Source organism: Schistocerca serialis, chromosome 2 (assembly GCF_023864345.2).
Source record: "Schistocerca serialis cubense isolate TAMUIC-IGC-003099 chromosome 2, iqSchSeri2.2, whole genome shotgun sequence".
Classification (NCBI taxonomy): domain Eukaryota; kingdom Metazoa; phylum Arthropoda; class Insecta; order Orthoptera; family Acrididae; genus Schistocerca; species Schistocerca serialis.
Genome location: NC_064639.1, coordinates 579,080,289 through 579,107,343, shown reverse-complemented (window position 1 = coordinate 579,107,343; position 27,055 = coordinate 579,080,289). Strand labels below are relative to the sequence as shown.

General features: G+C 41.0%; 1 protein-coding gene across 2 annotated transcripts in view; it reads right to left on the bottom strand.

Annotated features, from left to right (window-relative positions):
- LOC126457584 (endonuclease III-like protein 1) overlaps positions 1-9,939 on the bottom strand; it is a 35,797-nt gene extending 25,858 nt beyond the window's left edge. Inside the window, exons 1-3 of one of the 2 annotated variants that reach the window (XM_050094015.1) lie at positions 9,688-9,939; positions 9,021-9,473; positions 8,783-8,953 (exon numbers count right to left, since the gene is read on the bottom strand). In XM_050094015.1, coding sequence (XP_049949972.1) covers positions 8,783-8,953; positions 9,021-9,431 — 582 coding nt within the window. In that variant the 5' untranslated portion in view covers positions 9,432-9,473; positions 9,688-9,939. The other variant, XM_050094014.1, reaches the window with a different exon arrangement.
- Positions 9,940-27,055: the final 17,116 nt, after the last annotated feature.

Genomic DNA, 27,055 nt, shown 5'->3' with positions numbered 1-27,055 from the left:
ATCATTAATACCCTGCTGCAAAAAAGAACCTCCTCTTCATATGCATATGAAGCAATTCCAACAATTGGCACTGTACCTAAAGAAGCTCTCACTTTATTTTTAAATATAAAATTAGCACCAAATCATCTATTTATATGCCTTATAAATTAACAGAGCCTATGCTGAATTCCCAAAATGGTCTACAAAACAAAATCACTACAATACAAACAAAGTTGGTGATTAAACACCAATTACATGGAAGTGGCGCATGGGTAGATGTAGTACTGCAGACCATTACTTACAAGTCACGTAACACTGTAGACCAGTGACAGCTGCCAATACATTTGATTACAAAAAAGACAAGTTATAGAAAAAATTTAAATTTTGTGGCATTAATAGCACAAGTAGTTAGAGGTTCACTTGATAATGATCTACTAAGAAGCAGTGCACCATCTTAGGAAGCTGTATTTGTTTGTGAACAGAATCCTTTTATGACAGAGAACTATTCACTGGGGATGTGGTAAGGGCTATATACATAAACACACGTTATAAGCGAGTGGTCAAATGAAAACAAGACAGATGGAAAAAGTAAGCTGTTTATTATTTCAAAACTAATTGTCATAACTGATAATACATTTATCCCACTGTTAAACAAGATGGTCATTGCCTTCATGGAAAAATGTTTGTGTTTCCATAGGAAACGACAACTACCCAGGTGTGCACCCCTTCACCCACATGTTGTCAACGTTGTTTCAATTACACTGCAAAAGTTTCACTGGGAAGCCCTTACACATCCTCCATACAGTCCTGATCTCTCCCCACTGGTTTCCATATTTTTGGAGCCCTACAGAAAAACATTTGTGATCATCAACTTGCTTCCGACGAAGAGGTGCATGCCTGTATGCTATCATGGCTCTGTAGTGACCGCAAACATTTCTCCATGAAGGCAATGACCATCTTGTCTCACAGTGGGATGAATGTAATAACAGTTGTGGCGATTACTTTTGAAAATACAAACATTTGACTTGCTTCTTTCCATCTACCTCATTTTCATTTGATAGCCACTTACACATTTACTATAACTGACCTATCTTATAGTAAACTATTTCAGTCAGTCTTACAAGCCGCTAAGTTAAATTGTCATTTTTCTACTCTCGAGTATGGTTTAGTGCACTTGAAATTGGGGCAAACATTTGTGAGGTTCAACAATGCTGACAATAGTTCTGCCTAAGCACTGATTAGGGGTAGTTTCTTTGGCTATTAATCAAAATGCCATGTTCCAGATTCCATCCCAGCTACTGCTTCAATTCTGAATAAAAAAGTCATTAGCAAGGTAGCCACATCAATCTGATACAGGGTGTCACCCTCATTCTGCCAATGACCTTACTAGAGAAGGTGAAAGAGTAGAATGAGTAGGGGTTCAGGACACCCTCTTACCTTGGGTTGGGGAACTGCCACTAAAGGTTGAAGAATCAGTAAGGATCAACAGTACAAGACTCAGAAGGCAGTGGAAATTGCTGCATTAAAGACACACACAGAATACCTATCCAGAGAACATGTGGCCTGCAACTGAAGAAGTGTTGTAATAGGGGAGGGGGGGAGGGAGTGAACTGAATTAACCTCCCATTCAATTATCTGGGTCTGGAAAGGAGGAGGGGACTATGGGAAAAAGCAATGAAACAGTAACATTATACAACTCAGAGCAAGGACAATAAAAGCCTGGCTGTGGCACGAAAACTTTAATTTCTCAGAATAAAAATGCAGAGGCTCAATTTGAATGTAGAAGGAAACAGTGAAGTAAAATGGGAAGAAGAGAAGAAAAATGCAAAGGCTCAATTTGGGTATGTTAGGGGGTTAGTGAAGTGAAATGGGAAAAAGATACTGTTTTCTAATCAGAAGATGAGGTTTACTTGTAAAATGAATATAGGGAAATATCAACAGCAGCAGAATATGGTAAATTGGAACTAGGATTAGTTGTGATTAGGAAGGTAGCACAAAGAATGAGTTAAAATGAACAATGAAATGACAAGATTATTCTGATCAGAACTGACACCAAACTAATGTCAACAACAGTAGTTCAAGTATACTTACCAACATCATAAGCATAACAGGATGCAATAGAGGGAGTGTCTAAGGACACCAAACATGAACAGGTAGTTCAGTATGTAACGGGAGAGGGAACAGAAGAGATTTAACAGACGAAAATGTGCTCAGTAGCAGGAGAGAGAGGAGAAAGACTCCTACAGTATCACAATAAATTTCAATTAGTAATAGTAAATGTATGGTTCAACAATCACAAGAGAAGGAGGTATGTCTGCAAATGCCTGGAGACAACGGAAGATATCATAATAGTGAGACAGATTCTCAAGTAAGATATTAGGATCGTAAGGTGTACCCAAAAGCAGATTATTGTTGTTGTGGTCTTCAGTCCTGAGACTGGTTTGATGCAGTTCTCCATGCTACTCTATCCTGTGTAAGCTTCTTCATCTCCCAGTACCTACTGCAGTCTACATCCTTCTGAAACTGCTTAGTGTATTCATCTCTTGGTCTCCCTCTACGATTTTTACCCTCCACGCTGCCCTCCAATACTACAATTGGTGATACCTCGATGTCTCAGAACATATCCTACCAACCGATTCCTTCTTCTAGTCAAGTTGTGCCACAAGCTCCTCTTTTCCCCAATTCTATTCAATACCTCCTCATTAGTTATGTGATCTACCCATCTAATCTTCATCATTCTTCTGTAGCACCACATTTCGAAAGCTTCTATTTTCTTCTTGTCTAAACTATTTATCATCCACGTTTCACTTCCATACATGGCTACACTCCATACAAATACTTTCAGAAACGACTTCCTGACATTTAAATCTATACTCGATGTTAACAAATTTTTCTACTTCAGAAACGCTTTCTTTGCCATTGCCAGCCTACATTTTATATCCTCTCTACTTCGACCATCATGAGTTATTTTGCTCCCCAAATAGCAAAACCCCTTTACTACTTTAAGTGTCTCATTTCCTAATCTAATTCCCTCAGCATCACCCGATTTAATTCGACTACCTTCCATTATTCTCGTTTTGCTTTTGTTGTTGTTCATCTTATACCCTCCTTTCAAGACACTGTCCATTCCGTTCAACTGCTCTCCCAAGTCCTTTGCTGTCTCTGACAGAATTACAATGTCATTGGTGAACCTCAAAGTTTTTATTTCTTCTCCATGGATTTTAATACCTACTCCAAACTTTTCTTTTGTTTCCTTTATTGCTTGTTCAATATACAGATTGAATAACATCAGGGATAGGCTACAACCCTGTCTCACTCCCTTCCCAACCACTACTTCCCTTTCATACCCCTCGACTGTTATAACTGCCATCTGCTTTCTGTACAAATTGTAAATAGCCTTTCACTCCCTGTATTTTACACGTCACTTTCAGAATTTGAAAGAGAGTATTCCAATCAACATTGTCAAAAGCTTTCTCTATGTCTACAAATGCTAGAAACATAGGTTTGCCTTTCCTTAATCTTTCTTCTAAGATAAGTCGTAGGGTCAGTATTGCCTCACGTGTTCCAACATTTCTAAGGAATCCAAACTAATCTTCCCCGAGGTTGGCTTCTATCAGTTTTTCCATTCGTCTGTAAAGAATTCGCATTAGTATTTTGCAGCTGTGACTTATTAAACTGATAGTTCGGTAATTTTCACATCTGTCAACACCTGCTTTCTTTGGGATTGGAATTATTATATTCTTCTTGAAGTCTGAGGGTATTTCACCTGTCTCATACATCTTGCTCACCAGATGGTAGAGTTTTGTCAGGACTGGCTCTCCCAAGGCTGTCAGTAGTTCTAATGGAAAGTTGTCTGCTCCGGGGGCCTTGTTTCGACTCAGGTCTTTCAGTGCTCTATCAAACTCTCCACACAGTATCATATCTCCCATTTCATCTTCATCTACATCCTCTTCCAATTCCAGTACATCGCCCTTGTATAGACCCTCTATATACTCCTTTCACCTTCCTGCTTTCCCTTCTTTGCTTAGAACTGGGTTTCCATCTGAGCTCTTGATATTCATGCAAGTGGTTCTCCTTTCTCCAAAGGTCTCTTCAATTTTCCTGTAGGCAGTATCTATCTTGCCCCTAGTGAGATAAGCCTCTACATCCTTATATTTGTCCTCTATCCATCCCTGCTTAGCCATTTTGCACTTCCTATCAATCTCATTTTTGAGACGTTTGTATTCCTTTTTGCCTGCTTCATTTACTGCATTTTTATATTTTCTCCTTTCATCAATTAAATTCAATATTTCTTCTGTTACCCAAGGGTTTCTACTAGCCCTCGTCATTTTACCTATTTGATCCTCTGCTGCCTTCACTATTTCATCCCTCAAAGCTACCCATTCTTCTTCTACTGTATTTCTTTCCCCCACTCCTGTCAATTGTTCTCTTATGCTCCCCCTGAAACACTGTACAACCTCTAGTTCTTTCAGTTTATCCAGGTTCCATCTCCTTAAATTCCCACCTTTTTGCAGTTTCTTCAGTTGTAATCTACAGTTCATAACCAATAGATTGTGGTCGGAGTCCACATCTGCCCCTGGAAATGTCTTGCAATTTAAAACCTGGTTCCTAAATCTCTGTCTTACCATTATATAATCTATCTGATACCTTTTAGTATCTCCAGGGTTCTTCCATGTATACAACCTTCTTTTATGATTCTTGAACCAAGTGTTAGCTATGATTAAGTTAAGCTCTGCGCAAAATTCTACCAGGTGGCTTCCTCTTTCATTTCTTAGCCCCAATCCATATTCACCTACTATGTTTCCTTCTCTCCCTTTTCCTACTCTCGAATTCCAGGCACCCATGACTATTAAATTTTCGTCTCCCTTATCTCAATAATTTCCTTTACCACATTGTACAATTCATCAATCTCTTCGTCATCTGTGGAGCTAGTTGGCATATAAACTTTTACTACTGTTGTTGGCGTCGGCTTCGTGTCCATCTTGGCCACAATAAAGCATTCACTATGCTGTTTGTAGTAGCTTACCCGCACTCCTATTTTTCTATTTATTATTAAACCTACTCCAGCTTTACCCCTATTTGATTTTGTATTTATAACCCTGTATTCACCTGACCAAAAGTCTTGTTCCTCCTGCCACCGAACTTCACTAATTCCCACTATATCTAACTTTAACCTATCCATTTCCCTTTTTAAATTTTCTAACCTACCTGCCCGATTAAGGGATCTCACATTCCACGCTCCGATCCATAGAACGCCAGTTTTCTTTCTCCTGATAACGACGTCCTCCTGAGTAGTTCCCGCCCGGAGATCCGAATGGGGGACTATTTTACCCCCGGAATATTTTACCCAAGAGGACGCAATCATCATTTAATCATACAGTAAAGCTGCATGCCCTCGGGAAAAATTACGGCTGTAGTTTCCCCTTGCTTTCAGCCGTTCGCAGTACCAGAACAGCAAGGCCATTTTGGTTAATGTTACAAGGCCAGATCAGTCAATCATCCAGACTGTTGCTCCTGCAACTACTGAAAAGGCTGCTGCCCCTCTTCAGGAACCACACATTTGTCTGGCCTCTCAACAGATACCCCTCCATTGTGGTTGCACCTACGGTACAGCTATCTGTATCGTTGAGGCACGCAAGCCTCCCCACCAACGGCAAGGTCCATGGTTCATGGGGGGGCAAAAGCAGATATGGACGGAAATTACAATTTAGTAGGCTAAAGTTCAAGAGTTTTTTTGGAAAGATCAATGTGTAAAGAAGTGGGATACTGAAGTCCTGAGGAAAATTGATATGTGTTTGACAATCACTGAGGTAATAAGTACTGTGATAATAAATGCCACAATAGATATGTGAGTTGAAAAGGAATGGTAATCACAGATATTGGACAGACAAACATAGATACCAGGAAGCCAATTAAGAAAGAAAACTTGGGCTTCAGAAGAAATACTTTGAAGAATTAAACACAAAAATGTTCAACATAAGTCACTTAAGAATGAAATCAGCCGTGAAGCTAAAACCAAATGGCTGCAGGAAAAACTTGAGGAAATCTTAATGAGAAATGGTCACTGGAAGGACTGATCCAATGTATAGAAAAGTCAAGAACAATATCTGATAAAATTAAAAGCAATGGTGTTTATTTAAAAAGTGCCAAAGCACTTTCACATTTAATGCAGAGGAGAGAGCAGATAGGCGGAAAGAGTATATTGAGGGCCACTATGAAGGAGAGGAACTGTCAGCTGTTTATATAGATGAAGAAATGAGTGTTAGTTTTAATGACATAAGGAGTCCAGTATTATCATTAAAAGCTCACCATAGCTGTGAAAGACTAACCATGAAACAAGACAGAAAAGATAGATAACATACCTCAAAAATCTCTAAAAAATCACTGAGGGAATTTGCAACCAAATGATTATTCAAGTTAGTGTATAGAATTGGGACTAAAGACATACCAGTGGACTTGAGGAAGGGTATTATCAACAGACAGGGCAGATAAATATAAGAACTATCACACAAGAGCTTATGGACTGTCATTGACAATAATGATACACAGAAGAACGGAAAAGAAAACTGAGGTCAGTGTGGTCTTAGGAATAGTAAAGCAACCAGAGGGGCAGTTCTGATATTGTGTTTGATATTGAGGGCATGACTGAAGTAAAATCAAGACACATTAAAAGTATTTGCTGACCTCAAAAAGGCATTTGATAAAGTAAAATGATGCAAAACTTTGGAATTCTCAGAAAAATAAGTATAAGCTATGGGGAAAGCTGGGTAATACAAACCAGGTACAAGAATCAAAAGGTAACAACAAGACTGGAAGCTCAAGACAGACATGCTTGTATTAAAAAGGACATATGGCAGACTCTCTCTCCTGCAGCTCAATCTGCACAATGAAGAAACAATGATGCAAACAAAAGAAGGATTCAGAAGCGAGTTTAAAATTCATGGTGGTGGAACATATATGGTAAGATTCTTCGAGGACACAGCTATCCCCAGTGAAGGTGAGGAAGAATTACAGGACCTGCTGAATTGCATGAACAGTATAATGCGAACAGAACGTGAATCAACAGTAATGAGTAGTAGCAGAAAAAGAACTAAGTCATAAACTTGACATGGAAATTGGGTACCATATAGATGACAAAGGGAAGGAATTAAGTTATTTTTGAAGCCAAATAGAGCATTAAAGAACAATGCAAGAAATATACAGGAAACAGACTTGCAAGACAAAAGAAATATATTAATACACATGCATTCATCTGGGAAAGTTGTAAGAATGTACATTTGGAGAACGGCATAACACAGAAGTGAATCGTGGTCTGCAGGAAAACTATAAAAGGAGAGAATCAAAATGTTCCAGGTCTGGCTAACAGAAGCTCCTGAATATTAAGTGGCCTGATAATAAATGTGGATGTTCTCCACAGAATTGGTGAGGAAAGGGATATGTGGGAAACACTGACTAGACAAAAGGGCAGGCTGTTAGGACTTGTGTTAAAACAACAGTGAATAACTTTAATGGTACAAAGAGGGAGCCACAGGGGCAAAAACAGTTACGGACCACAAATATTGAAATACTTCAATCAAATAATTGAGGATGCTGTGTAAAGTACTACTCAGAGATCAAAAGGTTGGCAGAGGAGAGGAAGCTGTGGTGGGGTGCCCCATCAAAGCACTTACAAGATCGCCGTTCGTCACATTATGCTATTTGGAACCTCGACAAAGACATGGCTCCAGACAACAATTAACTTTTAGAGGAGAGATAATCTTGTCTAGGCCATCCCCTTTTGAGGGTGGAATCCCCTCTGTACCCCCATCTGTAATTATCATAATGCTTCCCATCAATTACCACTTGTCCATCAGTCAGGTTAGTCACCTTCTTGCAGTTCCTTTGCAAGACTGGCTTTGCAGAAATGTGCTCTTATTTCTTTGGATGAATACCACAATAAACACAAATGGGAATAAATTGCAACCCCTATACTATGACAACTGCTAAAGACTACCTTGCCAGGTTTCTTATTAAAGCCATTTTGAACATACATTGCACACTGTGCTTGCACAATATAGTAATAAAAAGGAAGTACTTCTTCGATGATGGGATATGGGGATCACACACAAAAGAAAAAGTAAATGTTATTTCCAATACTAGTAATATAATCAATAAGCTATCAGTTAATTCAATATTACTTAAATAAACGTTGTTCATGCCAGCTGCAAGTTTTAAAATGTTGATATCACATAGAGTCAGCCAATATGTAAAACAATTATCACTTAAATACACAATATAAAGGAAAGGCAACAACTCACCTATAGCAGACTGACATGCAGCGCAAAGAATATGCAACAGAAAACAGTATTCACACTAATTTTAGAGCTCTTGTTCTTCCTATAGTAAAAGTACTCATATTCACACTTACAAAGAGGCACCCAAAAGCACACATCCAACACCACACAATCACTATTTTGATATTTCACATAAGGAGTTAAGTCAAGTGCTTTCAGTTAATATTAATTGTTAATGTGATATAAAAACTTCATTGCTATCCGTCTATGAGGCTGCGAAAATTATGATACTTGCCCATGTGCAGGAATATAAAGCATGGGAAAATGTTAATTGCATTTCCAAATGCAATCGTGCACATTATATTCCCTAATAAGTAAAGTATTAGAAATAGCATCAGTAGCTAGAATAAATCAATGACCTGAAAATAGTAGGCCTATTTATACTGCAATACTTCCACACAGTTGTGATACAATCATAAATTGGGTGATGAGATTAACTTAATTGTTTACCATAAAAGGATTACATTTACCTTCCAAAACCCAACAGGATATATCAGTTCGCCTAGTACTTTATCATCAGTGGCTAATATATTGGACACTGTCAGTCCATGCTTTCGTAGCTTCATCATTGCAGCATGTGTAATCTGATCTTTTGTTTGGCTCGACAACATCAATGAGATGAGGGACTGATACCTCATTACCTGGAATAGTATAATAATTAAAATACTGCTGAATTTACAGCTTCAAACCATATGATGATCATGTTACCTCTGGTGCAGCCTCCTCATCCATACACTTGTCACATCCCATGTCATCTACAGGCGCATCTCTGTTTTTTCTCATCTCACGTATGTTAGCCAATATTTGTTGCCAATTTTGGGGTTCCCATTTTCCTTTCTTCGCCTGGTCTGCATCATGTGCATCAGTTACAACTATTTCTTGACTTGACTGTGTATTATCAAAATACTGAGAAGTTTCTCCTACCTCATAATTTATTTTCAAATGACTTCGTTTCCTCACAGCAGCTGGCTTTTTAAGCTCTTTCGTTTCCTTCGAATTTTCTTTCACATTGCCGGTTTTAACGTCATCTCTCTTTGAACGTAATGTATACCTAGCCGTACCTCTGATTACCATTTTTGTTGTTTCATTTACCCTGTTCATTTCTTGTTTATCTTCCATGCTACCAAAAAGTAAACAATGGCAGCGCTCTTTGAAGAATGTCTGAAATCACAATTAGCGCCAACACTTTCAAACCCATAACATCACCATATTTACTTACAATACTACCAAATGCCCTTGATACTTCGAGTCCAAAGATCCGCGACACAAAATTGAAATAACCCGTTACTAATCATTCTGCAGCAGTAAGTCCTCAAGTCTTTTAATCCTTTACGTATGTAGTGTGGCAAACTCTACATAATTCTAAGTTAATCACCTTGTGAATTTGGAAGGTCTTCCTATTTCCGTACTTGCTGAGAAACCTGGAGAAGAATTCGGCCTTGTGCAAGACACATTTATAGTTTTATTTTCACCCAGATATTCAAACTTACATAAACGAACACACCTTTAGTACACTACAGCTACTTCTCCGTTTAGATGCATGTAAATTGCTACATTTTAAAGAGGTAAGGCCAATTCACACTAGCCGTCGCATCACATCACGTCAAAACACATCGGCCGTTATGGCATCGCCACATCACGTGAAGGTTTTCTCAGCAAGAAAGTTTCGTCGGTGGTGTCGTCTACTAACATCGGATAGGCTAATTTCACGTGCACATTCGTCTTATAGTAGTGGGATTCGTGCTTCCTTCCCATATATGTATTATTGGTGTTTTGCCCTTAAAGAGCGCATTTGGACTAAACTACATGGCCAGTTCTTTTTTCTGCCTTCCTTGCTGCCCAAACTTCCCTCATTCGCTCGCTGTGTTTCTGTTTCCGGTCCTCTCTCCATGTTTCTTGTTGGCTTTGTGTCTTCGGCTTCATCTTGATTGCCTTTTTGGTTGCCCATATTTCTTTCATCTTCTGGCTGTGATCTTGCTTGCATTCTTCGGTCCATTTTATGCCTGTTCGTTTGTCACATTGTATCTCATGTAGTTTACTTTTCTTAATGTTGTTTCTGAATTTTATTCTGTCATTTATTGTGACTGCCGTTATTTTGAGTTGGTTCAGGTCGTTTTCTACCTCTGCCACCCATTTGTTGTTTCTAGTGGTTACCCAGTCAAAGATCTGTTTGGTCAGCCTGTATGATGGCATTCTGTATAGGTGTCCATAGAATTGTAGTCTGCGTTTTCTAATCTTTTCTGTGACTGTCTCTGTATGTTTGTACAGTTCCTCTGTAGGTTTCTTGATCCATATTCCATTGTTGTTAGTTGCGCCAAATATTTTCCTAAGTATTTTTCGTTCTACTTTTTCTAATTGTCTGATACGTGTATGCCCTAGGATTAGTGTGGTCTCTGCTGCATATAGTGCCTTGGGGAGCACCACCGTGTCGTAATGGCGTAATTTGGCTTTTTGTGAGATAGACTTCTTGTTGTAATGATTCCACACTACTTTGTATGTCTTGTCCAGTTTAGTCTTTCTTTCTTCGTTTGAGCCTCTGTTAGTTTACTCATTTGTAGTGTTTCACCGAGGTATTTGAAGTTTGCCGTTTTGTAAATCGTGCCATACTTTGTGTTCAGAGATGAGAGTTTCTTTGTGCTCATAAACTGTGTCTTTTCGTAAGAGATCTGTAGTCCAGTTTTGGAAGCGATTTCGTGCAGTTTTTCAATAGCGTCTTTTGTTTCCTTTATACCTTTCGTGACAATTGCCAAATCGTCTGCAAAAGCCAGGCATTTAATCTGTAGGTTTCCTAAGGCTATCCCCTGTTGTGATGTTTCCCATTCTTTTATGACCCTATCTAACACCAGATTGGAAAGGAGAGGTGAGAGGCCATCGCCTTGTCAGACACCTGTGCGAATTTCAAAGGGCTCTGATAGTTCCCCACAGAACTTTACTTTGGAGGTCGTGTTGGTTAAAGTTTGCTCTATGATAGCCCGTGTTTTGTTGTCTACTTTGTATTCTGCTAGAATTTTGAAGAGAGTTTTCCGGTCGATAGAGTCGTACGCCTTTTTGAAGTCAACAAAGGTAATGATCAGGTTCTGTTTGTGTTGTAAAATCATTTTCAGGTTCCAAATTTGTTCCGCACAAGCCCGCCCTTTACGGAAGCCTGCTTGGTATTCCCCAATCAAGTGGTCGGTCTGGCATTCTAGTCTGTTCAGTAAAGCTTTGCAGAGGATCTTGTATGTGACCGGTAGTAGGGATATTCCTCTGTAGTTGTTCGGGTCAGTCTTGTCACCTTTTTTGTGTAGTGGGTGTATCAGAGCAGTTTTCCAGTCGTCAGGAATTTTCATGGTCTTCCAGATGTCTTCCAAGATCCTGTGGATGTCTTTGGTGAGTTCTGGGTCTTGTAACTTCCAGATTTCCGCGATTATGCCATCTTCTCCTGGTGCTCTACGATTATTGAGTACTTTGCCAGAATGTCACAATTGTTTATGGTATTGGTTTCTAGGGTTCCATCCGGTCTTCTGAAGCACAAGTTGGGTGGTTGATATCCAGTCATATTTTCTCTGAGCGTTCTGTAGAAGTTTCTTGTATTGTTCTTCATGAAGTCCGATTCGATCTCTGTCAGTCGCCATTTGTCATACTGTCGTTTTTCACTGCGAATGATCTTGCTTGATTGCTTCTGTGTTTTCCAGAAGTCCATCCAATTCGTAGAATGAAGGCTTTCACGACCGGGTGACATGGCTGTTGATATACTTTCCGGGATGTGAGGTCGTGGTCCAAGAACTTTTCTGCTCCTTACGTTTCGTCCAGGACTGCGCTGGACTTCCTCAGAGACGCTGCTCCGCTGAGTCTTGCCAACTGACTGGTCGGGTTTAAAGCGAGATGGGGCCCCTCCACGCCCGCACCAACGTGGTGACCAAACCAAAAGTTCTACTGTCACCTCCGTAAACATGTTAGTTGTCTAGTAAGTGGATCACAGGATGCTGGGCTGTGATGTTGTCCGTGCATCTGGGTAAGACTACGCATTAACACGGTCCATCAGGTGATAGATAGTGGACGAAACGTGAGTGAGGGTAGCGATTTGAAGAGCAGAGGGAAAAAAGTGCCATGGCTCGTGCCGTGGGAAAAAACCTCTGCGACAGTGGGATGGGTAGTAAGAGCAGTAGTGGCTTACTAGCTGCGATAGCTCATGCAAGGTTGGATTTGTTAGTATAGGTATCATGCATCATTACCGTGACAAGCGATGACGATGTGTCCCAGCTGCTGCTGCTGCTGCATTCCTGGAACAGTCAAGATCGTTATACAGTAGTGGGAGATCGGCCATAGATCATCTCACTGTGTGGGGGATGCCCTGTAGGCATCTCAACACGCGATATCAGCACATTACTCAACATTTCACCGCGAGTAATAGTCGCTGGAGATCTGAACGCAAAACACCCAGAATGGAATTCACGCATACGAAATCCCAACGGCAAAAAACTGTACGAACATTCGCTAGGTAGAAATTACATTATACTAGCGCCGACTGAACCGACGCACATTCCCTATCATAGGGGTACGGCTTCCCTGTGGGGTGCCAGTTATTCGGCAGTGTATTCCAGCTGGATATCCAGTAATGGCGTCTGATTAACAGGGGCTCGCCTGTGCCGTTATGTTTGCGTATGCTTGGCCATAGATGTTATGTCCTTACAAGTATGTCTTTTGGTCTTTTATGTTTCCATCTATGGTTGTGGTCGTAGTTCCCCAGATTCAGAATAAACGGGTTCTGCGAATGTCTGGAGTTTCTGTATAGTCTTGTGGTGAGTTTGTGGATTACCTCCGTGAGAGTCTCAAGTCGGTATTCCCGGTGAAGGTCCGCGATGCGTGTGTATCGTGGAGCATTGCTTATGATTTTGAGTACTATGTTTTGTATGAGCTGCAGACGGCGCAGGCGTGTAGGCGCAGCGTATCCCCAGACAGTAGCTGCGTACGTCATCAGGGGTCGGATAAGTGTCATGTACATGGACCTCGACACCCTTCTGTTCAGTGTGCTACGCCTGTTGAGCATAGGATAGAGCTGTTTGAGCCTCGCGCTAGCTCGGTTGGCCATGTGTTGTATGTGGTCCCCCCAGAGTAATTTCCGGTCCAGCCAGACACCGAGGTATTTGACTTTCTCGCGGAAACGTATTGGACGTGCATGTAGAGTTATTGGTCTGCAGTAGCGGTGTTTGCGCAGTTGCTTCGGTCTTCTAGTGAACAGAACGGCTTCGCACTTGTCGACGTTTACTCTAACACGCCATTTCTCCAACCAAGGCTCGGCCACTCTGAGTGCAGTCTGTAGGCGTGACGTAATGTTTGATGGTTTCCAATCTTGCGCAAGGATGGCTGTGTCATCCGCGTAGATTGCCATCATTGTGTTGTGTGTGGTTGGGATATCGTTTATGTAGAGGTTAAACAGTAGGGGCCCTAGGATGCTTCCCTGGGGTCCTCCCGCGTGTATACCGTGTTGTGTTGATTGTTTTCCCTGCACGTCAGTGTTGAAACTCCTGTCTGTGAGGTATGAGTGTATTAGACGCAGCAGCCCGTCAGGGAATCCCGCGTCGCTGAGTTTGCGGATGAGGCCGTTGTGCCATAGACGGTCGAAAGCCTTTTCGATGTCCAGGAACACTGCCCCTGTAGCTTTGTTTATGTTGAAGCCATGTGTTATATGTTCAACGACCCGTAGGAGTTGTTGTGTTGTGGAGTGGTGATTCCTGAAGCCGAATTGCTCCAGTCTCAGGATGTAATTTGTTATGCAGTGCCTAGTGATGCGTTTGAGAATCACCTTCTCAACAATCTTACTGAGCGAACTCAGAAGGCTGATGGGTCGGTAATTTTGTGGGAGGCTGTGGTCTTTCCCCGGCTCCCTGAACATCAGGACCTTGGCCATCTTCCAAAAGGCGGGGAAGTGTTGGTGTTTTAGTATGGCATTCGTTATGTGTGTTAGGTACTCAGTTGCTTTATCTGTGAACTCCTGGAGGACACGGTTTTGAATGCCATCATGACCAGGGGCTTTCCTAGCAGCGGAATGCATTATAGCCCAGGAGACTTCGGCTGTGCTAGCATCTCGAATGTCGTCGCGCGATGGTTGGGCTAGAATGCGTGTAGCCTCTTGGTCAGTAGCAAGTGTGAACACTGGATCTGATGGTACCAGGTTCGGTGTGAATGACGCTGCGAGTGTTTGAGCCATTAGTTCTGCTTTCTCTTCCGCCGAGTATGCAGGTCCGTCAGGCCCTTGAAGTGTTGGGGGTGTATATTTTCTCCCTGGTGAAGTGTCGGGCTAGCTGCCACACGCCAGGTCGTGCGGTGTCCAGCCCTTCGAATTTTTGATTCCACTGTTGTGTTCTATGTGTTTGTATTTCATCGTGTATGATGCCCTGTAGTCTGTTAATGTGCCGTTTGAAGTACAGACGCCTGGTGCGCTGCCATTGTCTCCTGAGGCGATTCCTCATTGAGATTAGGCCCAGGATTTCCTGGGGCAGGGCCGCACTGCGTTGTTGTGAGGTGCGATCAGGTATGGTGCCTGCCATTGCGTCCCGGACGGCGTTAGTGAGGGTTTCTACTGCCTCGCCAATTTGTCCTGTTTCGTTAATTTTGTGTATAGGTGGGATGTGGCTATCAAGCGTTTGCTTGAACAATGTCCAATTCGCACTCCCATAGTCCAACATCTTGCGTTCCGTGTGCTGCAGTGTTTCCTCAATGTATAGTATTACAGGTTGGCGGTTTGAGGGCAGATCGTTTTCAACGGCAACGTTGAGTGTCGCTGTAATGCCCTTGATGAGGGCCATGTCTATCACGTCTGGCCTGTGTCCCCTATGATAGGGAATGTGCGTCGGTTCAGTCGGCGCTAGTATAATGTAGTTTCTACCTAGCGAATGTTCGTACAGTTTTTTGCCATTGGGATTTCGTATGCGTGAATTCCATTCTGGGTGTTTTGCGTTCAGATCTCCAGCGACTATTACTCGCGGTGAAATGTTGAGTAATGTGCTGATATCGCGTGTTGAGATGCCTACAGGGCTGTTGTATACCGATATCAGTGTGGTGTAGGCTCCGTTGAACTTGACTCTGAAGGCCGTAGCCTCGATTTTTTCCAGTTCAGGGAGCTCTATGTTTGTGTGCTCAATGTCTTTGTGTATGACGATTGCAGTTCCACCTGCCACGGCGTCGCCCGGTCGGTCGGTACGATAGACACAATAGCCAGGAAAGTTTAATTGTTTGTGCGGTTTAAGTTTAGTCTCGCTCAGTAGCGCGACAAGGATTCCCTTGCGCTCCATGAACGCGGCAAATTCTGCCCTTTTGTTGTGGATCGAGTCTGCATTCCAGAACAGGATCCGTGATAGTGTATGCGGGTCTGCGTTATCGGCCGGGTGTGGTATATTATTCATGTAAGAGTGTGAAAGAGTGTTGTGATGGCAGTGTGTATGACAGCCCAGTATTGCCCGGGTTCGGCGCTCATGAGCTGGGTGATGAGTGTAGTGACGGCCGTCAGCACCTTGGTAAGGATTTGAACGGTCGTGTGTCGGGGGAATAGTGTTTCCAGTATTCCGCCAGGTGGTGTGTTGGTGTTGGGTGTGGCAGCCTGAGGTGCTGTTGTGGAGTTAGCGGCCGCTTGTGCGGGTATTGGTGTGTTGTTAGGAGCGGCATTTGTGCTTTGTGACAGAGGTTGTGGCGCCTGTGTTACTTCTGTGGTGAGGGGGATGGTAGTGTGAGTTACAGTCTCAGTGTCTTGTTGACTGTTTTCCTGTGTGTTGCTGTTCTGTTGTTGCTGTGTGGCGTGTTGTGGTGATTTCGTGTTCCCCGCCCTGTGTTTGCGTGTACGTCTATTCCTCCTCTGGGCTTGGGGTTCGGGGGGTTCTTGTGTGGGTGTGTTTTCCTGTATATGGTGCGTTTCTTCGTAGCACGTGATTTCCGGAAGTGGGGTCGTGTTGTTTGGGGGCATAGGTGTTGGTACCGATGCTTGTTGGGTTTCAGGTGTTGCCTGTGATTGTTGTGTGGCTGTTGCAGCGGTTGTTTCACGTGTGTGTGTGTAGGGCGCTGAGGTTCCGCAGCCTGTGCCGTTCCGCCAGGGCGTGCAACCGTGGCAAACGTTACGCCGTTCCTTACTGGGTTCGGCGCTCGCCTTGGACGTGGTATGTCGTACAGGCCTACTTTTTCCAATAAATGGCTGTAAACAAGTTGTTAAATATCTTGCTATTTCATAAGTGGGAGAAACTGACTCATATATAAAAGACTCGCGTCATTTTATTGAAAAATAAATGGCTGTAAACAAGTTGTTAAATATCTTGCTATTTCATAAGTGGGAGAAACTGACTCATATATAAAAGACTCATGTCATTTTATTGAAAAACTAGAGGGACTAACTCTGGCCCCTGAAGATATTCTTGTAAGTTTTGACATTGTGTCCTTATTCACAATGATTCCTGTTAACGAAGTTATGATTTTCATAGCGGATATTTTTCCAGAAGATTTGACTGTTCTTTTCAGACATTGTCTTACATCAAGTCAGTTCCAGTGGGATAATGAATTTTATGGACAACTTGATGGAGTAGCAATGGGTAATCCATTAGGCCCTGCGATTGCCAATCTTTATATGGAGAAATTTGAACAATCAGCCCTAGACAAAGCTAATAACAAACCATCTCGTTTGTATCGATATGTAGATGACACATTTGTGGTTTGGTCCCATGGCAGAAAGGCCTTGGACGATTTCTTTGATTATCTAAATAAAATTCACCCAAAAATACAGTTTACCATGGAAATAGAAAAGGATAACAGAATATCTTTCTTGGATGTCTTAGTTATGGGATGGTCCGATAGAAGCTTGGAATATAAAGTTTTTCGGAAGGCAACACATACGGACAGATATTTACATAAAAATTCTAATCATCATCCTCAACAGAAAAGAGGTGTCATAAAACGTCTTGTCGATTGAGCGGAACGGATATGTACACCTGAACATTTGGATGCTGAAGTGAAACATCTGAAGCAGGCTTTTGAAAAAAACGGCTATTCAAGAAAAGAGATAAATAGATTTTTGCGTCCAAGGAACAGAAACCCAAAAGATAAGAATGAACCACAACGACGGGAAAATACAGTAGTTCTCCCTTTTATTAAAAAAGTAACAGATCGGATCGGTAAGATTTTACGAAAACATGACATAAAACCGATCTTTAAACCAACAAAGAAAATAAGTCAAGTACTACGATCTGTGAAGGATAAACGCCCTCCCCTGTCAACATGTGGTGTGTATAAAATTCCATGTACCTGTGGTAAAGTTTACATTGGTACTACCAAAAGAAGCGTAAACACGCGACTGAAAGAGCATAAAAGTCTTTGTCGACTTGGAAAAATAGAAAAGTCAGCTGTAGCGGAACATGCTCTTCAACCAGGCAACCACCAAGTGAAGTTTTCGGATACCGAAGTTTTATCTACAACGTTAAATTACTATTCATAGCTATATAGAGAAGCTATCGAAATTTATAAACATCACGATAATTTTAATAGGAAACAGGAGGCTATGAAACTTAGCGATATATGGACAGTGGCTCTACAAAATTGCTAACAATTTTTATCTTTGACAAGGCGGTAATCGATAGTCAACCTTATCTTTGCTATGGATTATCACTGCTCATCACGTGTCACCTGAACCACGCCCCCCCTTTCTCACAATATATAAGTCGCTCTCAGACACCCGACCAGTCAGTTGGCAAGACTCAGCAGAGCAGCGCCTCTGAGGAAGTCCAGCGCAGTCTGGACGAAACGTAAGGAGCAGAAAAGTTTTTGGACCACGACCTCACATCCTGGAAAGTATATCAACAGCCTTCATCCAATTTTCTTGGGATTTATGGCTACTAAATTTTTTCCATGCACTGATTCGTTGGTCAATAGCTTGGTCACATGTGTGGTTCCACCAACGGTGTTTCCGTGTGCGTGGTGCTCGTGCTAGTTTCATGGCCTCTCGGATTCTTCGTGAAAGTTGTGTCCAGTCTGTCGTTTTCTCCATTTTAATTTTGTGTAATATTTGTGTCTGGTTTAAAGTAACGTATTCTGGATCTGGTATAACAATTTTGTTCTTCTGGAGCTTTTTCTTGGGCAAAAGACGAATCCTGATCTGTAGTAGGTGGTGGTCTGAGTGGAAGTAGCCTTTACGGGTGTCTATGTTCAAAATTTCTTTTTGTGAGTCTTTCTGGACTATTACGTGGTCGATTTGTAGTTCTTGCTTTCCGCTGAGGAATTTCCATGTGGTAAGTTTTCGTGTTGGTTTCTTGAATTTTGTTGACATAATGGCGAGGTCGTGGCTTTTGCAAAAGTCTATCAGATGTTTTCCGTTTTTGTTGGTCTCCTTGTGTGTAGTATGTTTTCCTGTGATATGTCTGTATATCTTTTCTTTTCCGAGTTTAGCGTTGAAGTCTCCCAGTATTATTTTGACTCTATGTGCAAGAGTTTTTCTGATAGTTTCTTCCATTGTCGTCCAGAAGTCATCAATTTCGCCCGGGTTTTTCCTGTTGTAGTCATTAGTCAGTGCATGTGCGTTGATTATTGTGTAGGATATATCAGACCGAAGCTGTTGTCCATAGTGTGAATAAATTAGAAATCAAGTTGATGAAGCAGTTTTCATCAAATAACATTTTAAGTGGAAAAAGTCAGCTCTAATGAAGGAGGAAAAATACAGTTGTTTATCAGGTTATTAATTGTGGAAGGGAAAAAACCAACGTAATGGATAAGGTAAGCAGGCTCTATTTATTCCATTACAAATAATGTTTGATGTATTTCTGCATATGTACTCTAGCTATCTCATAAATGTAAATGAGGACAGTACTCCTTCTTCTAGGAGGTGAGGAGATTGACAGAAACCTGTGCACAACAGGGCGACCAACTATTGGTACCATGCAACGCTAATGTCCACAACTTAGTGTGGGGCAGCACCGACACCAACAGTATAGGTGACTACCTTCTAGGATTTCTTCTAGCTAACAACTTAGAGATTCTCAAAAGGGGCAGGGAACCTACATTTAGAAATATAATAAGGGAGGAGGTAATTGACATAACGTTCAGTTCTACTTTGATGGATAGTTATGTCAAACAATAGCATGTGACCTTAGAGCCATCCTCATCAGACCACATGTGTATTAAGTTTGAGGTAGAAATGGGCATTAGACAGACCATGTCCTATAGGAATCCCAGGAAAATGGAGTGGGAGGCATATAGGAGGGACCTCGACTCAAGCCTATCAGAAGTCAGTACTTCAATAACGAATCCAGTAGAGTTTGAGGAGGTAGCAGACTCAGTGACCTGTGCCATCACGTCCTCATACCATGACAATTCCCAATCACCAAGAAGTGCACAAATAGGAATGCATGTTGGTGGAACAACAATCTGGAATCACAGAGGAAACAGATACGAAGACTGTTTAACCTTGCGAGAAGGAAAGGACGATGGGCAGAATATCGGGAGGCCCATGTCAATCTTGTAATTAAGCAAGCAAAACAGACGTCCTGGGAGGTATTCTGTTAGGAGGTAGAGGGTACAACTGTTCAGGCCAGACTTCACAAAATCCTCACAATGATACCAACTAATCCAGGAGGAATTTTAAGGAAAGAGGATGGGAAGTATACAAGGACAACACATGAAACGCTGGAACTACTCCTCAAGACTCATTTTCCTCAATATACTCTGAGAGACAACATAGACCAGGACGAGATCCCTGTGAGATATCAGTTTTCAGGTATTCGAAGGGAGAACTGGGAATCTGCAGAGAATGTGTTGACAATAGTAATATCCAATGGGTGGTGGGAACATTCCAACCGTTCAAGTCACCTGGTCCAGATGGAATTTTTGCAGCGCTCCTGCAACAAGCAGGAGTGAACGTAATAAGATTCCTATGTAGGTTATTTAGGGTTAGCCCAGCAGCAGGAATCATTCCTAACGTTTGGAGGGCAGTGACGGTTGTCTTCATTCCAAACCCAGGGAGAACTGATCATACAAAGGCCAGCGATATGAGATCAATCAGTCTGTCCTCCTTTCTTCTTAAAACATTAGAAAAACTGGTCAACGTGCATGTTAGGGAGAGGAGGCTAACCAGGGTCCCTCTACACATAAACCAACACGAATACCAACCAGGAAAATCGTGTGAAACTGCACTCCACTAACTTGTTGGGAAGTTGGAGAAAACACTACACTTTTAGGAAATAGCCCTCCGCATCTTCTTGGACATCGTAGGGGCTTTTAGCAACATGACCTTCGAATCCGTGGTTAAGGCAGCGGAGGTGCATGGCTTGGAAACCACAATTTGCAGGTGGATTAGAGCCATGCTTATTGGTAGAAAGTTAGAAGCCACTATGACGCAAGGAAAAATGGTAATCAACACCACCAGAGGCTGTCCATAAGGAGGGGTCCTGTCCCCTCTACTGCGGAACTTTGTGCTGAATGAACTCATTGTAGAATTAAACTCTAGACAGTAGTTTTGCCAGGGATACGCAAACGATCTTGTCATAGTAATACTTGGCAACTTTTCAAGTACAGTCAGAGCTATGGCACAAGGAACGCTGAACATTGCGCAAAATTGGTGCAGGAAACAGGATCTAAGGGTTAGTCCTAAGAAGACTGTTGAAGTACCATTTATGAGGAAGCAGATCCAACCCACATATTGGAATCTCAAGCTTCTCGATGAGACTCTATCAGTGAAGGGGATAGCGAAATGTCAAGGGGTATCCCCGTTTGAGAAACTTTTGTGGATCCCTCACGCAAGGAGCACCTGTTCCAAGGCGAAATGTACTCCAATGAGTACCAGGAGAGCTTGTGGTAAAAACTGGGACTTATGCCCCACCAGTATGTATTGGATATACACTACAGTAGTAAGACCTATGATCATTTATGAGGCTACTGTGTGGTGGAAAAAGGTTGAGCAGCAGGTAGCTGCTAAGGAGCTTGCTAAGGTGCAGAGACTGGCCTGCTTAGCCATTACAGGTGGAATTAGCAGCAGACCCACTTCTGGGGTGGAATCCATGCTGGACATGCCCCCATTACACCCGTGGGTAAAGATGGAGGCAGCAGCTGGAGCACACAGCTTTAAGACTGGCAAAAACTGGGACTCACTGGGGTATCCAGGACCTCACACTAAAATACTGAGTGAGACATGGTTGGGGAAATGGTGGCCAACTATATAATAACTGCCAGCTGCTTCAACAAGCCTGTCCATGTAGTAATTGGAAGCAGAGAAATCTGGGAGGATAAATTTCGACACCATACTGGGGACATAGTGTGGTTCACTGACAGTTCGAAAACAGACCGAGGTGTTGGAGCCAGAGTATACAGGGTGCAGCCAAGGCTGGAGAGTGCAATCTCTCTAGGGTAGGTGGCCACTGTGTTTCAAGCAGAAACATCTGCTATCAGGATGTGAGTGGAAGAGAATTTGCGTAGGTACTACAGAGGGTGTAGCATTTTCATTTTTTCAGACAGCCAAGCAGCCCTGAAAGCACTGGCAGCCCCTGAAACAAGGCCAAAAATCGTGGTAGAATGCCACAAAGCCCTCGTGGAGCTAGGGGAAAACAATAGGGTAAACCTATTGTGGGTCCCTCGTAACTCAGGGATTAGTGGTAATGAGCAAGTCGATAGGTTGGCCAAGATAGGGGCAATGACACCATTTATTGGACTGGAACCTGTCCTGACAATCATCAAGGCGATGATCAAAATAAAACTACGAGACTGGACAAGGAGACAGCATGTAGAATATTGGGCTAGTGACCAAAAGGAAAAAACATGGCAAGATATTGATGCTGAAGCCATGTTCTAAGAGAAGTCTCTCAATCCTGGGCTTGAACAGGGGAGAAATGAAACTCATGATTGGACTATTGATAGGCCATGGGAATTTCAAAACACACCTACACACAGTGGGGATAATATAAGACGACCCCAAATATAGGATGTGTGGTGTGGGCGAGGAAACTGCATCACATTTGATCTTCGAATGCGAGGCATTGGAGATTAAAAGACGCAGAATATACGGATCAACCAGACCTGAAGAAATTGTGTCTAGCAAAGCACTGGTAAAGGATCTCCTTGCACTGTTCAAGGTCATTGATTGGCTTTACGAGAGACACAGGGAATGAAACTCTGTCTCAGTGCAGGCTGCAGTGGGCTTGACCAATGCTGTTTTTGCTTCCCTCATAAAATCAAATAAAACCCTGATGGTACTGTCATGTGATGTGGCTACCAGTATAGATGCCTCCATTAGAAATGCAGTGTTGAATGTTTCGATGAGGCGCGATGCGATGTGACAGCACATTCAGTGTTAACTAGTCTGTAAAATTTAAGGTTGTAATTACGGTTTTCATGGCTGTTGAACTGTGCCACAGTCTGATACAGACAGTTGTGACACACTCTAGTGTGAAAGTTGTTAGCATGTGACAGTTGGGTGGCACTAATGCTCCAGGCAGTGAGAAAGCTGACAGTGATGTGTGTTGTAAGGATCATGTATGTTTTATTAGTTTTCTACTTAATTAACGAAATAATTGTTATATTTTTGCGTTCCAAGCATTACTAAACTAGCAAGGGACATGAAATAAACGCATAAACAGACTAATTTCACTGATTCAGAGACATAAGCTAAAATTTACTGGTGAAGACATATTTTCAAATATGTTCATAATTGCAGCTTACTCCACTAAAAGCGACGGCACACAAATGCATATTTCAAGCATGAGAATCATATATTTCTGTTGTTGTCTGTTATTGTTATGATGGGCACTTTGTTCGACACACAAATTTTTCATAGAATCTAATGATTTGTCCATTCTTACACTTCACTCCACTTTTTCTGATATATGAATGTTTTGTAAGTGCAGTTACTTTTGCTTCAAAAACGAATATGTTGAAAATTCTTTCTGTTTGTTTCTCAGATGTAGCTGCAATTGTGGAATTGGTTTCTTCCCTGTTGCACAACAGTTTTATTGCTTTCTGACGTTTTATTATAATGTTTGTGTGGTTTTCCCTTCAGCTACAAGTGAGTTGGCTTATTGGGAACGTTAAATAATGTAGGTATTACATGCCATACAAGTTTCCCATGTACCACATACACAGATCTAACTGGAAGTGAAGCCAACAAAACTTCGTGTTGTTGGGTGGATATCTGATACCTCTCTGGAAAAGGTCAGATCTTCTGGTGTTTACCGGTAATTTCTTGTTAGTAAAGGATGACACTCTTCAGCAAGTGTCCTTGTGTTAAGAGAGAATTGTAAACACCCTGTCCTGTAATCTACTGTTTCATGCCTCCCAGAGTCCTTAGGAAACTAAAGAGGGACATGTGTGGTATCATTTTTTAGTTATTGTCTTTTTTTATGGCATGAGGCACGCTACATATTGCAAAAGCTGTGTTACAAATAAATATAAACGATATTGTTCTCACTCATCTGGTATCGTATCCAGAAGTTTTACTTGCTGGCCTCTTGATGTGCTGCTATTGCAGACGGGAAACAAAAACCAGACGGAGTGTCGTGACTGTTAACTGTGCTACAAGTTGTGTTTTTGTTCCTTTGTTATCGATCTTCTGCTTCTTCTAACTGGCTTTTGAAATTTTGTTTTCAGACTTCACAGCACTATACTTTCTTCATCATAAGAATGAACCTGATGCAAACAAAAACAATGATTGGTCAGCAGCCAAAGCATACATACACTGGTGTTGTCCTACTTACGTATCAAGTATGTTGTTACTATATTATGGCAAATGAAACTTTAAGATATTCTAATGTATTAACAGCCATCAATGGTTTCTTAATCATACACTAGTTACCTAGTGTTTTTTTGAAAAATTGTGTGCAGTTGCAGTCTCTGTACTGCTGTGCTCTGGTTGTTGTGCTGCTGTTACATAGTGTGAAAAGATCTGATGCAGTTTCTTGCTTCATAGTGAAACATGTGCAGACACACCAACCAAGAAAAACAGAATAAAAGAAGCTTCATGTAGAGCAAATAAGGATAAAGCTAAGGGTATTATCAACTTACTTTATCCAAATATTGGGAGGATTAAAAATGAAGTAAAAGAAAATAAGAATGAGATTGATATACTTTGTCTATCTGAATACCATGTAACTATGGGGATGGAAATGGGTATAATTTAGGACCTTATACTTGCAGATCTGGCACTGTTAAAGGGGAAGCTGCCATTTACACAAAACAAGAATATAAATACAAAATTGCAGAAGAAAGCAAAATTTGTATCAATCAGCACTTTGAAGTTTGTGCATGTGTACTACAACTAGATAACGTACTGTTGATATTGTCAACGGTGTACAGGTTCCTATTAGGAGATTGGGAGTTATTCATAAGAAGTTTGACTTCCTGTTACGGTGACCATCAGACAAAAAGAAGTTATTAATCTGTGATGATTTCAATGTAAACTTTCTAAGCAATTCAGATAGGAAAAATGAACTAGAAATGTTATTAATGTCGTATAACTTAGAACCAGTGATCAATTTCCCTACACAAATGGTTCAAGACAGTAGCACTCTAACAGATAATGTATTTATACAGTAGGAGGGTGTAAAACTAACACATGCTTTTCCTGTGATAAATGGATTATCAGACCATGTTGCGCAATTGATTAACTTACAAAAACTATCAGGGTGTATAGTTCAGAAACCATTAAGTAAAAGTGTAAGGTTGCTTTACCTGGTTCCTACAGAGCACTTTAGAGAAAGTTTAAGAAATATTAATTTGGGAGATGTTACAATAAGCCAAATGCTAATGATAAATGCACCATATTCCTCGATAAATTTATATCCATTTTTGAACATTGTTACCCCAACAAATTGCTAAATGTAACATCAAACAATTTTCAAAGAAACCTTGAATTACTACAGATAGTAAAGGTCTTCAGAAAGAAAAAGAAAACTATGAGACAGAAAGAATTAGTACAGACCCATAACTAATTCTTCATTATAAAAATTATTGTAACATACTGAGAAAAGTTGTGTGAAAATCAAGAAATATGTATGTTAGAGATGAAATTAACAATTCAGACAATAAAATCAATTCAGTATGGAACGTTGTTAGAAGGGAGACAGGAAAAGTAACCACTTGGGTTGGTAGTATTACTATTAAAGAGAATGAGACGATCTTAATCAACAGTATACAAGTACCTAATATATTTAACTACAATTTCTTAAGTGTAGGTGAAAAAATTGGCGAGAGTAGTTATAAATAAAAGCCAAGCAGTACATAGAAGCATCACTTTTGAGAAATCAGTCTGATTAATTTTCACCTAAGAACCTCTTGTGAAATGAAAAAAATCATTAAATCTTTGAAAAACAAATGTTCTGTTGAAGTAGATTACATATCTAAGAAGATATTAAAATAATGGAGGGCAGTTACAGCTGTTGTTCTGAGTCACATATGTAATGCATCACTAACTCAAGATATTTTCCCAGAGAGGTTAAAATATAAAATTGCCAAGCCTCTCTACAAAAAAGGGGACACCAAAGCTGTCAATAATTACCGGCCAGTATCCTTGCTTACAGCATTTTCAAAAATCGTCGAGAAAGGAATGTACTCAAGACTGGTCAGTCATCTCAACACTAATGGGATACTTAGTAAATCACAGCTTGGATATCAAAAATGCTGTTTCATTGAGATAGCAATAAACAATTTCACTGCCTGCATATTAAAGTCTTTAAATAGTAAAATGTCACCCATAGGAATTTTGTGATTTGTCCAAAGCATTTGATTGTGTGAACCATGATATTATGTTACATAAATTACAATTCTATGGTATAAACGGAACAGAATATGAGTGGGTTAAGTCATATCTACAGAACAGGAAGCAAGATGTTTCTTTATACAGTTTATGTGATTTCAGGAAGTTTGCCACTTCATCTAACTGGGATGAAGTCACATTAGGTTTTTCCACAGGATCCGATTATTGGTCCCCTTCTGTTCTTGATATATGTGAATGACCTCCCTTCTTATCTGAAACAAGAAGCTAAACTGACACTGTTTGCTGATGATACAATCATCATTATTAATCCAGTGAAAGAAACTCTTATAGAAAATGATACAAATCATGTCTTTGGAAAAGTCATTAATTGGTTTTCTGCTAATGGGCTTGTTCTGAAGTTTGAAAAAGCATAGTACATCCAGTTTTCTTCTGCAAGGTGTATAGTCCCTTCAATAAATATAACACATCAACAGAAGTCAGTAGCCAGGGTAGAGCATGGTAAGATTTTTGGTGCACGTGTAGATGAGAATATTAATTGGTAACTTCATATTTTGCATCTCCTAAAGCCACTAGGTTCAGCAACTTTTGCAGTCGGAATAATTGCCAATTTTGAGGATATAGAAATTAGTGAGCTAACATACTTTGCATACTTTCACTTTCTGATGTCACATGGAATGATATATTGGGGTAACTGAACACTTAGGCAAAAAGTATTCACTGCTCAGAAGAAAGTGGTTAGAATAATGTGTGGGGCTCATAGTCGCACATGTTGCAGGCATCTGTTTGAAAGGTTAGGAATTCTTACAACAGCCGCACAGCACATTTCCTCCGTAATGAAATTTGTTCTCAACAATGTGGACCAGTTTAAAAACAACAGTGACAGTCATGATTATAATACCAGAAGAAAGAAAGACTACACTATCTTCTACTTAACATGTGTTTGGCACAGAAAGGAGTGAAATATGCTGCTGCAAAACTTTTTGATAAATTAGCAGATGAAATAAAATGTTTGACAGACAGCAGTAATAGTTTCAAA